The sequence below is a fragment of the Staurois parvus genome, unplaced genomic scaffold, assembly GCF_062004578.1.
Source record: "Staurois parvus isolate SC_StPar_1 unplaced genomic scaffold, SC_StPar_1.0 ptg000476l, whole genome shotgun sequence".
Classification (NCBI taxonomy): Eukaryota; Metazoa; Chordata; class Amphibia; order Anura; family Ranidae; genus Staurois; species Staurois parvus.
This window is the reverse complement of record NW_028318272.1, coordinates 3,342,500-3,357,598: the sequence shown is the minus strand read 5'-3', so window position 1 is coordinate 3,357,598 and position 15,099 is coordinate 3,342,500. Positions and strand designations below refer to the sequence as shown.

Genomic DNA, 15,099 nt, shown 5'->3' with positions numbered 1-15,099 from the left:
TGGACTGCTATTATTTTGAACACAACTGTACATTATGAGGTGTCCCCAGAATCTTCAGGGTGTTTCCAGTTTTCATAGGTGAGTTATTCAAACAGCAGGTGTAAGAAGAAGGTCTTATCAGGTGTAGGAGCTCGAAAACCACTCTAGGTCTGGAACAGCAGGCCGAACCTCAAAAGGCAGGCTGGTACAAATTGCATTAAAAGAAGAGTTTGGGGGAAACATACTCGCCTAGATGGCTGCAGCACCAATCCTAGCTGCAGCTGTCCCCCACTGACTCCACAATGAGAACTGAATGATTAACCACTTCCCGACCGGCCGTTGTATATAAACGGCCGGACGGTGGCACTGCAGGGTCGGGTGGCCGTCTATAAACGGCCTTCCCGCACCCTGCTTGTGCGCGCTCCCTGGGCATGGTGACACTGTACTGCTAGGGTGACAGTATGTAAAAAAAAAAAAAATAAATAAAAAATAAAAATATAAAAAAATAAAATAAAAATGTAAAAAAAATGTTTAAAAATTATAATTTTTGCTTATAAACTAATTTGGATTTTTTTTTTTTTTACTAAAAAGATAACGGAATAAATTTTGGCTAAGATTTATGATGAAATATTATTTATTTGCAAAATTTTATAAAAAAAACACTTTTTTTCAAAATTTTTGGACATTTCATTTACATAGCAAAAAAAATACAAATCCCAGTGGTGAATAAATACCACCAAAATAAAGCTTTATCTATCTCAAAAAAATGGTAAAAAATTCATTTGGGTACAGTGTTGCATGACCGCGCAATTGTCATTCAAAGTGTGATAGCGCTAAAAGCTGAAAATTGCCCTGGTCAGGAAGGGGGTAAAAGTGTCCGGTCTGGAAGTGGTTAAAGACTGCTTTTTGCTCAGTTCTGGGTCTTTAGTGTGCAGAGAGCCAGTCACCTGCTTTCTACTCTTCCCCCTCCAGTACTCACTGGAGCACAGGCTGCAGAGCGGGCAAGAGTGGCTGGTTCAGCTTCTGGGTGAATCCCGACATTAGTGTTGGAATCTTCCCAGAGCCTGGACTGGATCTGTGACATCAGCCAACAGTGGACTTTAGCTCATGGTCAGCTGAAAATGTGTCTCAAGAGTGCAGAACTAAGGGCACTCCAGTTACCCACATGAGAAGTATGACCAATAGAGCTTTGGCCTTACTTCTCCAATCAGGTTTGGGACAACCCCTTGTAAATCAGAGTTATCAGTGGGTGGCTCAAAAAGCTCCTTAGGAGTGGACTGTTGGGATTCAGAATTAATCCCTCCTTGGGACTCAGGAGAAACATAGGCAGACCTGCTGAAGATGGCACCAAAGCATGCTTAGAACCTCTACAGAACAGACAGGAAGTCCAGAGTGGACATGGAGGTCCTTTTGGATATAAGGGAGGCCTCAGACCTGACCAGCAGGAAACAAAATGGACCCAAAAACTATAGGAGTCTTCAGTTCTAGATTGCAGACTTTGGTTCTTTCTGGAGATAAGTTAAACACCCATATAACTACTAGGGAAGTAAAGGATGTAGCAGATGGACTATAATCTGCGTGTTTTAGGGAAATCGGGTCTACTCAGCAGTAGTGAAACTAGGCCCAAAGTAAGGCAAAGTAGACCTAAACACTCACGAACCCGGTCAGCAGGTGCCGATGAGGGCTTCAGATGGGAAGAAGTGACCAGTTATTGTAGATGAGCAGTGGAAATCAACCAGAGATCCACATAGTGTTTAGAGGCAGGAGCAGCTGAGTGTGTGCATGCAGCACCCCAATGGATGATGGCAGCCCTTGATCCCTCACAGCCTCAACCCTTACAGTGGTAAATCAGTGGTGGCAGGATATTTAAAATATTAGCATTCCTGCTATATGCAGTTTTCTTTTTTTTGGCTTCTTGCAATATAAAAAAAAAATAAAAATATTGGTTGATCCACACTATTGGAGCTTTTTTCTTTCCGATGATAGTCAAATGTGATCTCAGAAGATGAGGTGACAGCAATCCATTTGTCATCCTGTATAGGGATTTTACCATACTCATATTTAGATTGAACTCTAGGCTTCAAGGCCCAGCATTCTGGTATGCCTAGCATTTGATTATGGTGCTCTGGTTTACTGGTGTGATTATTGAAGCCTCAACCATGCTTTGGAATTTCTTTGGAAATTAAGCAATAGTCACATCTTGGGACTTTTTGATCATTGTGGTGGAAGACTATCTTACTCTGTGGAAGATCTGTATTATTATTGTTTGCACTTTTATATAAAGGCTTTCATTTCCCAGATTTGAAATTTATTGTTGTACTTTACTGTATAGTGTATGTGGTTTTCAATTATCCATGGAAGAGTTTCACAATTTAATATATAAGCATTTTATTGTGAGAGTCTTACTACTGTTACACTATTTGTGTCTGTAATTAGTGCTACATTTTTAGATAGCTCCTAGTGCTTCAGTCCGACCAGCTGTACACCCAAAGTGTTTTTCAGAGGGAGTCATATCTGGAGATGTGCCATGGCTCTGGACCCTCAATGAGTTCTGCAGCTGACTAATAAACACTGGTCTTGAAGCCACTAAATTCATAGTCCAGTGCTCAATGGTCACATTCTTATTCCTGCACTCATCCATCGGTGTCTGGGTACAGTCGCCAAAGCTAGTGCAAAAGGAGCTGACAATCTGGATAGCTATATAGAGACCAGCTCAAGTAGTCATATGTAAGGAGTTCTAAATTTTATTTATTTATTTCAGGTACTTAAATAGCGCTGTCAATTTACGCAGCGCTTTACATATATATTGTACATTCACATCAGTCCCTAACCCTCAAGGGGTGTACAATCTAAGGTCCCTAACTCACATTCATACATACACATACTAGGGACAATTTGGACAGGAATCAATTCACCTACCAGCATGTCTTTGGAGTGTGGGAGGAAACCGCAGTACGCAGAGGAAACCCACGCAGGCACAGGGAGAACATGCAAATTACATGCAGGAGTTGCCATGGTCGGGAATCGAACCCATGACCCATTTACTGCAAGGCAGACATGCTAACCATTAAGCCACTGTGCCGCCCAAATGAAGGCACCAACAACAATTAGCCATTTTTCAGCAGAACTGAAGAAAAGGCTATCAACCTATGTTTTTTCCCTTTTGGGATAAAGGTTTTTAAAAGCTGATCATTGTAATCACCTCTGCTAGAGTTTAATGGTTTGTCTCATCTCTGTAAAGGATACATTCTACTGGAGAGCTTGTTCTTTTGAAAAATACCAAATTTACTGGCAGGATCACCAGGTGAAAATAAATGAAAGAAAGCCAAAAAAGAAAATGAATGCAGTCATCACATCAAAGAATTGGTAAGCTGCAAAATAAGAAAGGTTTACTCTATAGAGAAATTGGTAATTCTGCTGCAAAATCAATTTTGTTAAAATTACTTGGCTCATCCCAATTAATTTCTAAACCTTAACATGACTACAATGTTCATATTTTACTACATCATTTTTCAGGCAGCAACACAGTATATTTTTGTTCTTGCCATGTTACATGCCAGAGAAACATCATGAAACAGATAAATGGACAAATAAATCTTTATTTTTTTTTTAATTTTTCCATTATTATTATTAAACATATCTGTATTGCAACAACCCCAAAACACAAATGTTACATTTTTTTTTTAAATGCACCAAAAGCAAAACTGCAATCATTGATGAAAACGTAGTAGACAGCTAAGGACTTCATGTCTTCCTATATGTGTCTGCAGAGCATCCTACAGCAGAACTAATAAACTGCATACACATTTTTAAAAAATGCTACAGTATAGATTTAAAAACGACATCTCCCGTGAGTCTTAGAAATCACTTCCTGCAGGGGTAATCCATGTGGGAGTGATGTTTTATATGTGCTACCAAACACCCAAGGGAAATGATAGTGCTGACCAAAATTGAAATTTGATGGGCTGAATCTGAATTTGTTGGTGCGATTAGGAGGTAATAGACAGTACTGGTGACATTGATTGTCTACAGTTACAGGTTGAATGTACCACATGACCCGATGGTGTAATTGCGTTGTTCTGTAGTCCATGCAGGCAGAGCGCAGACAAGTTCTGGCAAATGGGTTTTGGGAGAGGTGAGGAAGAATAAACAAGCTGTACTGAATAGTAAAAGGAAAAATAAATGCCCATCTGAGGTCTAGTACAGAAAAACAACAGCTTACTGCTGCAATTCAGAAACATATTGGTTTCTGAGGTATTAGAAGTAGAGGAGAGAAGAGAAGCCTCTCCCTAAGCTAGCCTCAGCTCTGTAACAAGCAATAGAGAGATCCTAAAAAACAGAGGGGAGGGTCCTGCGTTCCTGTACTGTAGTCCAAGAAAACGATTTTACAGGAAACTCAAAAATAAAGATTTTGTCTCTTTTCTTGGAGCACAGTACAGGACATAGGCTCCTTTAAGTTTTGACCATGGTTTAGATCAGGGCTTAAAATTTCAAGTCCTGAGCTACTAGCCAGGCCTTAAGAGTTACTTGCCACCAACAAACACACACAAACAGAGGCACCTGTACACACACACAGACATGTACATACACACGCACAGAGACACATCTACACACACACACATACAGACACATGTATACATACAGATACATGTACATACACAGATATACACATGCACAGACACATGTACATACACACAGACACATGTACGTACATACACAAAACACACACACGTATATGTACACACACATACATGCAGACAAATGTACAGATACACACATGTACATGCATACACAGACACACACACACGCGCTGTTAAGTGCTCTCTCCTCTCCCCTCCCCTGTAGCCACCACTGGCTGACAGAGGATCATGTGACCAGAGTGAGCTGAAATTAGGTAGGCACACACACATAAAAAGTTGCAGTACTTTGTTGTTCACTCACAGAGTCGGGTACTGCACTCTAGGGGGAGTCAGAGAACATAGCACACACTCCTTCCTTTGCTTTCACTGTGCTCAGCTATTGAGCAGTCTGACGGTTCCCAGTGCCAATGACAAATCTGGCCTGAGCTCCGAGCCTGCTCAGCAAGATGGCCCTGGGGGACACACTCGCCCCCACCATAATTTCCACTCGCCATTGGCGAGCAGGCGAGTGGAAATTTCAAGGCCTGAGTTAGATACTACTACCTTCAGGTGAGGACACTGGCAAACGGTTAATAAAAGCTGTTGAATAGCTCATATAACAAAACCTCTGGCTCCAAGCAATCCTCAATTTTTAAGCAAGCAAAGGAAAAAAAGAGGGGTGTGCCCTATATAGTACTTCAAGAGAAGGATTTCAGAGCAAGTCAAAAAACCTTATTTCTTCATTGTATAATACAGGACACAGGATTCTCAAGTCTTGACCATGGGACTTACCCAAGAAATACAACGGAGGGGTGGGCACCATATCAAACACTGCCAACAAGGCAAAATCAAGGGAACCAGATTCCCAACTCAAAGAGCAGCTTGAAGCACTTTACAGCCAAGGCTGGTGTCAGTAGAGTCCTGAACATCCAGCTAATAAAACTTAAAAAAATGTGTAAACAGAGGACCAGGTGGCAGCCTTTGAGAGGGCCTTCAGGCATGAAAACAGAATCCAAAGGATGGAGACAGTGGCAGAAAGGTAAACTCACACTGTGTGTTCCCTATGTAATGACTTTTCTTGGGGTGCTTAGAAGCAGGGCATAGAGATGGTAGGACAATGTCCTGATTAAGAAGGGAAATCATTCTAGGAAGGAAGGAGGCCTGAGGCCTCAAAATCACCTTGTCTTCATGAAGAAGGGTTCCTTACAGGATAAGGCCTCAAGTTCTAAAACTCATCTCACTGACAGGATAACTGCAATAAAACACCATACCAGCAAGATCAGCCAAGGAAATATTCAGAATAGGCTCAAAAGGGACATTTCTGTAGAGCAGACAGAACCACATTCAGATCCCAAGGTGTGTCAGGTGAACGCATTCGAGAAGTGATGTACGTCACACCTTGAACAAAGGCCTTTACTAGGGAATGAGTAGCCAGTAGTCTATGAAAATATTTGATTTTTGGCTTACTTGTAAAATCCATTTCTTGGATTATATCAAGAAACACAGAGCAGCTTCAGCAATCCTTACAAAGAGGCTATGTGACACCTACAGGTAAGTGGACAGTGGCAAAAAAAAAACAGGAAGTCCCCTCCTAGGCATAACCTGTTACCTGTAGAAATGGCTTCAATTTTGCAGGAAGCCGTAAAACACGATTTACAGGTAAGCCAAAAATCTAAATTTCTTTATTGCACATCAAGGGACACAGACCAAGTTTTTTCATGCTTATAAACAGGAACGTCCAAAAGCACCGAATATGAAGGGAGGGCACAACAGGCGCAAGCCAACAGGCCCCATAAACAAAAAGAAACATCACGCAAAACACTGCAACCAAAAGGTAGCATCCTAAGTGGTTCCAACATCCTCCTGGTAAAACCTTGTAAAAGTGTGTAACAAAGACCGGGTAGTGGCTTGCAAACTTAAGCTACTGAAATTTGATGACGGAAAGCTCAGGCTGCACCTACACTCCTGGTTGAAAAAGTCGTCATGTAGAAAAGTGGAACCTATCCTTTCAAGCCATAAGTTTGAGAAATAAGCTGACAAATCCAATGGAGCTGCATGACCTTTCTTTGGGCCCTCGTGAAATGCAAAGAGGGAATCCAATTGCCGAACTGCAGCACTAGCCTTAGGCAAATCCTGATCGCATTAACCACATTTAATGTGTGAAGCGACTTTCTCCCCAACCAGCTGAGGTTGAAGAACCACCTTGTCACAGTTCGAGTATCAAGAACGACTGCTTGCAGGAAAGGACAGCCAGAGCTGAGACCCTACAAGTTGAAGTAATGTCAACCAAAAACACAGCCTTCAACATCAAAACTACTAAAAAAAAAAAGGTCTCGAATGGGGTCAAAATGGATGTTTTTGTAAGACAGGTAGAAGTAAATTGAAATTCTATGGGGGAAAAGATGGCAATACTCGTGGCACCCTGTACCAAGGCATGCGCCAAAGAATAAAAATCAATTGGCCTCAGAAAAGAGACTGCCAAGGCTGTGATCTGATCCTTGGTGGTTTTCTAGGTCAGACAAATATCAACAATCTTTTGACAAAGGCCAAAATATGACCCACCGCATACTTGCAAGGCTTAAAATTGCTAGTCTCACACCAAGCATTATAAGATTTTCCGGTCCTGCTATGAATCTATCTCAGACTGGCCATCCTGGCTATTAAAAGAAAAAGAATAGCAGAATCAGACTCCCTTGTCTCTCAAGACCCTGGCTTCAATAGCCATGTTATTAAAGCCAACTACCATAAAGGTGGGAAGATTGGATCTTGTGGCAGGAGATCGGGATGAACAGAAAGGACATCAGGTAGTCTAAAGACTGAAAAACTGGAAGAACCAGGTTAAGGTCCATAGGTGCTAACATGGATCAAACATAAGGAGCAATATGTGCAACACTCTGCACAAAGGCCTTAAACAGGGAATGAGAGTATGTTAATGGTACTCAAGACCAGATGATGGTCTAGATCAGAATGAAGAAAGGACAAGATGAGTTCCACATAAACAAAAAGAAGAAACTCTCATGGGACTTTATAGGCAAAACATTATAATTCATATACATAAAATGTTTGTCTCTATTCATACGCACTAAAATTACATAATCAAATCCATAAAAACGTGATGACATGGCTGATTACATAAAAACATACAAGTGCTTTAAATTCAACAAGGATACCCATTCATCTAAACCCAGGAGGGTTTATAGTAACATTTTTATTCAAAACTTGAACAGTGAGTGTCTGACGATGGGAAATAACCATGTTTCGATTATTCTTTTTTAGGGGTTGAAGAGTAGATCAAATCTATAATACGATCATATCAGAGTAAGTCCATAGAAAGCACATAGCCAAAGGTTACCTTGCAAAAATTGCTTTCAGCAGTGTATGCATTTATAAGGTGCACTTGCAAACCCCATAGACAAACATCAGCCAATTTTTTAAAACCTGAGATGCACAGAAGTCTCCTACCCCATACTACAGACTGGACAACAAGGGCCTCCCAAAAGAGGGAGATACACACAGGCTGAGGTAACGAGAGCAAACTATGAAATTGTGCCAAAAGAAATACTGTACCTCAATAAAGAGGAAGATTTAAATTTTGATTTGTAAAATTAATTTGTCCTGAGGTAGGAGAATCGTGGACAGGGCTGTGTCCAATATCAGGCCCAGCTATACAAACGCAAATAATCAGTTGCAAAGCTGATGTATAGAAATTGAGGATCCTGATGGGTATTGGCTGACAGAGCCTGGAATGACTGATCTTCAACAGGCAAACATTCACTTAGCCCACAATGAGGAAACACTGATCTCAAAGCAGGGCAAGGATAAGGGCGAGCATCTTGGGAAAGACCCATGGAGCTGTGAACAGGCCAAAGGCAAGGGTAACAAACTGGCAAATGGCATGTGCCACTGTAAATTGCAAACAACATTGATGAGGTGTGAAATTAGGCACCAGCATGCCCTGCCAGATCTAGTATACTGTTTAGCTGGCAAACAATTCTGGCTCTTGTAGTTCCACGAGAGCTGAACAACACTGCTTGCTTTTCACTGGTATAGGGAGATACAGATTAACCAAGGATTGGCTGCACAGATACATCACAATTTTATAGGTAGACAGTAGCCATCATAACCATTTTAAAACGTCTGATAAGGTTTCTTTTTTACAACTTAAATGAGTTGCAATTCAATTTGGTTTCTGTTCCACAAGCTGGATCATATGAAATGATCACAATTAAAGGATATACTTTTTACAGTATTTTGAATCAAATATATCAGTTAATCAAAAATACGTATACCAAATAAACCTTATATAAAAATGGTGGGCAATGCTGCAAAACATTAGAAAATATGTATATTTGTTGAAGTCCAGAACAATATAATTTATTAAGCTTTCATGGATTTTAAAAGGGAAAAATGCACTTCCCAATAGTCCCAAAAGGAAAGCATGTAAAAGGCTGGAAGATCCCAAACTTTTTTGGGGTGAAAATACAGCTAGTTTTCATTTAGCCTTTGAGGGTTTTTTCTCCACAGTTTGCAGGTAAGAAATGAAACGTCTGAGGTTTGTTCTGACATTGTCCAGGACGCACAACTGGTCTGTACTGTATTTTTCTCTGCCTTCTTTCCTTAACTGTTAAAAAGAAAAAATAGTGAAATTAGCACAGATGTTACAGAAAAATAGCTAAATCTGATGCACCTGTTACAAATTAAAATACTTTGCTCTACTTCTAAAAAGGGGAGTCAATACATATCGGATTTCAGTTTTGGGTATTAGATGCCAGCGAGTTTTGATATCCTTTAGCTTCTTACAAATTCCTGGGAGAATAGTGTACACATATCTATAAACGTATCTCATCTGGCTTTATTCTTAACCAATGTGCAACAATTCTTTGCCAAAGCTGGCCATTCAGCAAGTGAAGGTCAGCTGTTTCCTAATAAAATTCGATCAGTGGGTCGCCCTGACAACCCCACTCCACCTAACATGTTTCTATTGAACAATTGAAGGGGCTGGGCTGAAATGTGGGCACTGTTCAGGTATTCTGACAGCTGGTGGTAGTGGCTGTCAGAATACAATAGCCTCGGCAGAAGGTTTATCCATTTGTGTTGTTTAGTTTGGATGGTGAAAAAACTGTCAGATTTGTTTATTCAGCCCACAGGTTGAACGAAAGAAATATGGGTGTATGGCCAATCTAACAATGTATCATCTGTTCAAAACTGTTTTTTACCTATGCAGTTTAGAAATGTGCATTTGAATTTGATTTTTGGAAAATGATACACACATCTCAATACTAAGTAGTATGGAATGATTGACGTCCTTCAAGGTCACCTACCACACTGAAGTTGCACTTTAACCACCTGAGCTCCAGAAGGTTTTACCCCCTTCATGACCACAGCATTTTTTGCTATTCAACACTGCGCTACTTTAAATGGCAATTGCACAGTCATGCAACACTGTACCCAAATTAAATTTATCAAATTTTTTCGAAACAAATAGAGTTTTTTTGGTATTTCATCACCACTGGATTTTTTATTGTAGATATGAAAAAAAAGACAAATTAAAGAAAAAAAAATATTTTATATATATATATATATATATATATATATATATATATATATATATATATATATATATATATATATATCTGCAGGACATCACCCATCCTCTGAAACTCCCTACCCCAATCCATCAGACTATCACCTACTCTACTCTCCTTTAGGCGCACCCTGAAAACCCACCTCTTCAGGGAAGCCTACCCCGCCCCCTACTAACTGCTAATCTTCTCCTCTCTTCCCACCACAGCTTTTCCTCCCGTACCACTATCCCCTCCCTCCTAGATTGTAAGCTCCAAGGAGCAGGGCCCTCGTACCCCTCGTGTATCACACTGTATGGTCATTGTACTGTCTCATGTATTGTTTCCCATTGTAATGTACAGCGCTGAGCGAACTATTGGCGCTATAAAAATACTGTATAATAATAATAAATTTATTCTACTTTCTGTTAAATTTAGGCCAGAAAGGTATGTCTACATGTCTTTGGTAAAAAAAAAAAAACCCAGTAAAAGTGTATATTAATTGGTTTCTACAGACTATGGTACATATGCTGGAAATTTCTAGTGATGGCGGGGATCAGCAACTTATAGAGGGACTGTGATAGGTGTTGCAGGCAATCTGGTGCTAGTCAAGGCTGGCTGGGAGATACATGGACAGTGACATCAATAGTAACACTAATACAATGATAAATGCTAATATTGAACATGGTCACTGTACTAATGACACCGGCTGGGAAAGGGTTAACATCTAGGGGCAATCAAAGGGTTAATTGTGTGCCTAACAACATGTATTATATGTGCTGCTTTTACTAATAGATGTAGCTGTTTTTTCTCCCTGCTTGGTAGGAAGAAGCAACAACCACATTGCTGCTCTGTGCCAGAGCCCTGCACTAATAGTAAAAACACAGGGCTCGGTATTGTGATTGGACAAGGCCAATCAGCAGGTCCCAGCCACAAATCTTTTGCTGGGGACCTGCTGCCAAACATGTGCTATAGCAAATCACAGCACAGATGAGGTGGGGGGGCGTGCATGTGAGCAATATACCCGTATGCCTGTATTTCAGGCAAACAGAAGGCTGGAGAGCAGATGTGTTGCAATCAACAACCCAGCCAAGGAAGCATTTGACTATTCTTGTGGACATTTTCAGATAGCTGCAAGGGAGAGGAGTTGTTCAGAAGAAGTTTATCTAGATAGCCTGTGATTTGGATGCTCTGAGCAGGGCAAGCAGAAGTGCTAAGACCTTGGTGAATAATCTGGGAGCAAAGGATAGGCCAAAGGGTAGTGTAACAAACAGAAAGTGGTTGTCCATCAATGCTAAATGCAGAAAGCACTGATGAGGTAGGGGTAAATAAGAACATATAGATCCATCCTGGATGTCCGCAAATGCCCTGTATTGTTTTAGTCTCAGAAAGGCAGTTACTGACCTTGCAAATTCCATGTGGAACTTTAGAATTTGAAGGATTTTAAATCAAGAATAAGATGAACACCCTCAATGGGTTTATACCACAAACAGGTTTGAGTAGAATCCTTTGAACCGGTTTTGTTGCAGTACTGGCATGATGACTCCCTGAGCAAGGGGTGGCTCAAGGCATTTTGCAAATCTAACTCTTCTTGGGCAGTTTATGGTTGATTTGAAAGCAAGCAGTGAGTTGATAGAGTGTTGAACTCCATTTTGTACCATTTAGAATCGACTGATTAAACCCACAGGTCTGGGACATCTATGAACCAGAGAGAAGCAAACTATAAACAGGTGTCCCCACACTCTTTAGAGTGAAGAGGGCTGTGGGGAAGGCTTGATGGCCTTGGTGGGCCAAGCCTTTCGCCGAAAGGAAGGGCTGGACTTAGGTTTTGAAGTTGAAGCCTGATTGGAGCATACAGGTGCTCTGCATTTTGAGGAACTAGGGGCTTCTGAAGAAGGTGGATTTGGGACCTTTCACTATAGAAGTAGAACCTTTCCACCAGTAACCTCTTCGGTAAATTGGTCAAATGGCTCACTGAACAGACATCTTCCTCGGAAAGGCATACGTGTGAGGTGCCTTTTGCAGGCAGCTTCAGCTCTCCAAGCTTTTAGCCATAAGATACTATGCATGTGAATGGAGATTAGAACCATTCTGGAAATTTGTCTCATGACAAGCTCTAGGCTAGGGCACCTATTAAAGTAGAGCAGAAGGCAATTGCTGTACTGGCTGCGTTACAGCACAATCCTGAAAGACATGGTTATTTTGGTTGTTCATTGTCGTTAGCTGCAGTCTGAAACTGAAACTGCAGCAAGAACTGGTTACATGGCTAGGCCTGCAAGCTTAAAGAGAAAGAAACGCTCCTAAAAGCTCTACCTGCTGAATCTTTGAAAGAAGGAACATATTCAATAGGAACAGGGAAATGTTTGTTTAGGATAGCAATGGAAGGACTAACTACATGAATAGGGGAATGTTTTGCAGGGTTTTGTAGGCCTCTTTGTATCTAAAGGGGCATGGTAAGATGAAGGACAGTCAGCTTGCATAAGGCTTCAGCAGACAGACAATGAACTGTTCAACATTCGCAAGCATGTCGCTTGAAACCTCCTCTTCAATACAGTAACAATCTGAGGGAGAAAAATCTTTTGCAGCTTCCTCCAAGATTTCCTCAATTTCCTTCTGTGTCCAGGGCTTAATCTGAGAAAATGTGACATAGATGCAAAGAATTCTGCAATAGGTTGCTTGTTGTGTGCCTGAGACAGAGCTAGAATTATACCAGTGCAAGGGACACATCGTCACTCTAAAGTGTGTTGTGCAGGCCTTTGGCAGAGCAAATGTTTGCCTGTGATTTTACATGGATTCCCTTTTCCTGGTCTCAGCCATAGCTACAAGTGTATTCCCCTGTAGGGTACTCATGGAATAGGGTGCACAGTATAAACGTGCTCGTAACAAGTACATGGTAATCCAGGTATAGACCATCCTGTAACGAATCCCAGTAGTGAAGGCGGAAGAAAAAGCCTAAGTACCTTATAAGGGCTCTAGTGAAACCAGTGGTGTGCTTTAACACCTGGGCATCCACCTGAGACTGAGCTCTGAATGGTTGAATTTTAGAACCAAAATATTCCAAACGCAGCCCCATTTTTTAGGTTAACAGTCAGAAACACAGGGTGACCCTGTATTACCTGTCCACAAAGCTGAACTTTAAAAAAAAATTCTACCTTTCAAACACCAGCACAAAACTGATGATTTCCACAGTGAGGTAGGGTTATAGGAGAGGTACCCAGGAGGAGTGTCCTCTAAAGCTTTGCCAGTGACCTGAAAGTACATGTCAATAACCCATAGGGGTTGATTTACTAAAGGTAAATAGGCTGCGCACTGCAAGTGCATTTTCTCTAGATCTGAGGGGGAAAATGCAAAGAAAAAAAAAAAAAAAAAAAAGGATTTTTGCTTGCACATGATTGGATGAAAGAAATCAGCAGAGCTTCGCCTCTTTCCAGAACTTCCCCTTGGATATAAAGCAACTGCATTTGCAGTGCACAGACTATTTGCCTTTAGTAAATCAACCCCCATGTGTATGAAAATTTTGCCTGTGTCCTGTACTGTACAATTAAGTTAACTGGTTTACTCATTTCTACACTTGATCACACATGATAGCTGGCTGCACTTCAGAAAATGTTCCACTGAATGGCAGAATAATTCCTTGTAATTCTAATACTAATATCCTGTGGCGGATATGCGGTTATAAACTTCTGTAACTAGCACTCTCAGAGAAATGCCATTAATTCTTCCAGTTCTGAGGAAAAACACCTTTTGCTCTGGTGGGGTGAGTTATAGATTACTACATTTTATTAGCTCCTTTCTGTGCACTGCTTAAAGCCCAACTCCAGGGAGAAATAAAAAAAATATCCTTTGCAATGGGTCTGTGCCCACACTACAAGGGTTAATAGCTTGTTTTCTCCAGGGTAGAGGATAAACTGTTTTAGCTGTTTTACTGCATAATTAAACTAGATGACAAGTGTTTACCTTCGATTTGAAAGCTGGCTGAATTTTCTTTACGGCTTGAAGTAACTTTAGCTCCGTAGCAGCCTTCTCCGCTTCATCACCATCAGCAAATACATCAAAAATGGCATCCAGTGCTCCACCGGAAACCACCAGGGAAGAATCGTGACTGGCAACTCCAAGAAGGAAGCTTCCTATTAACTGAAGGAGATAAAGTTTAAAAATGAAGAACAAAATGGTTTGTGACATTTTTACCCATCTAGAAAATTTCTCCATCTGTTCCTTAATTTGGGTTTCTCAGCAGTGGGTGCTCCTAAAGAACAAACCCAAATATTCCAAAGCTCTAGCTTCCTTGAAGATACCGGCCATCAGCAGCTTCAAGCAGGGAGAGTTCTTCATGGTCCACGTAAGGGCACAAGAGGAAGGGTATTCTACTTCTGCTGAAAGTTTAAATCACATTTTTTTAACCACTTGCCCTCCTGAGGATTTACCCCCCTTAATGACCAGGCCTCTTTTTGCTACTCGGCTCTGCACTAATTCAACTGATAATTGCGCAGTCATGCAATGCCGCACCCAAATTAAATTTACGTCCTTTTTTTTCACACAAATAGAGCTTTCTTTCGGTGGTATTCGATCGCCTGTGCATTTTTATTTTTTGCGCTATAAAAAAACCAAAGGCTGACAATTTTGAGAAAAAAAAAATATTTTGGACTTTTTGCTATAAAACATGTCAAGTAAAAAAAATTTAAAAATCTAATTTCGTCATAAAATTTCAGCCAAAATGCATTCTGCAACATGTCATTGCTAAAAAAAAACCCCAATACGTGTAAATTAATTGGTTTACGTTAAAGTTATAGCGTTTACAAATAGCGGTAAAGATACTGGGATTTTTAATTTTTTTTTATACTAATAATGGCGGCGATCAGTGACTTATGGCGGGACTGCAGCGGACATTCTGATACTGGGGGGGGGGAACTGACTTGGGGTCACTGACATCCCCAGTGACA

General features: G+C 40.8%; 1 protein-coding gene across 1 annotated transcript in view; it reads right to left on the bottom strand.

The window, feature by feature from the left end:
* Positions 1–3,560: 3,560 nt before the first annotated feature.
* The window catches only part of HEATR3 (HEAT repeat containing 3), a 68,909-nt gene continuing 57,370 nt past the window's right edge, over positions 3,561–15,099 (bottom strand). The window contains exons 14-15 of the mRNA XM_089689478.1: positions 14,117–14,293; positions 3,561–9,219 (exon numbers count right to left, since the gene is read on the bottom strand). Coding sequence (XP_089545604.1) covers positions 9,091–9,219; positions 14,117–14,293 — 306 coding nt within the window. The 3' untranslated portion in view covers positions 3,561–9,090. The remainder of the gene's footprint in view (positions 9,220–14,116; positions 14,294–15,099) is intronic.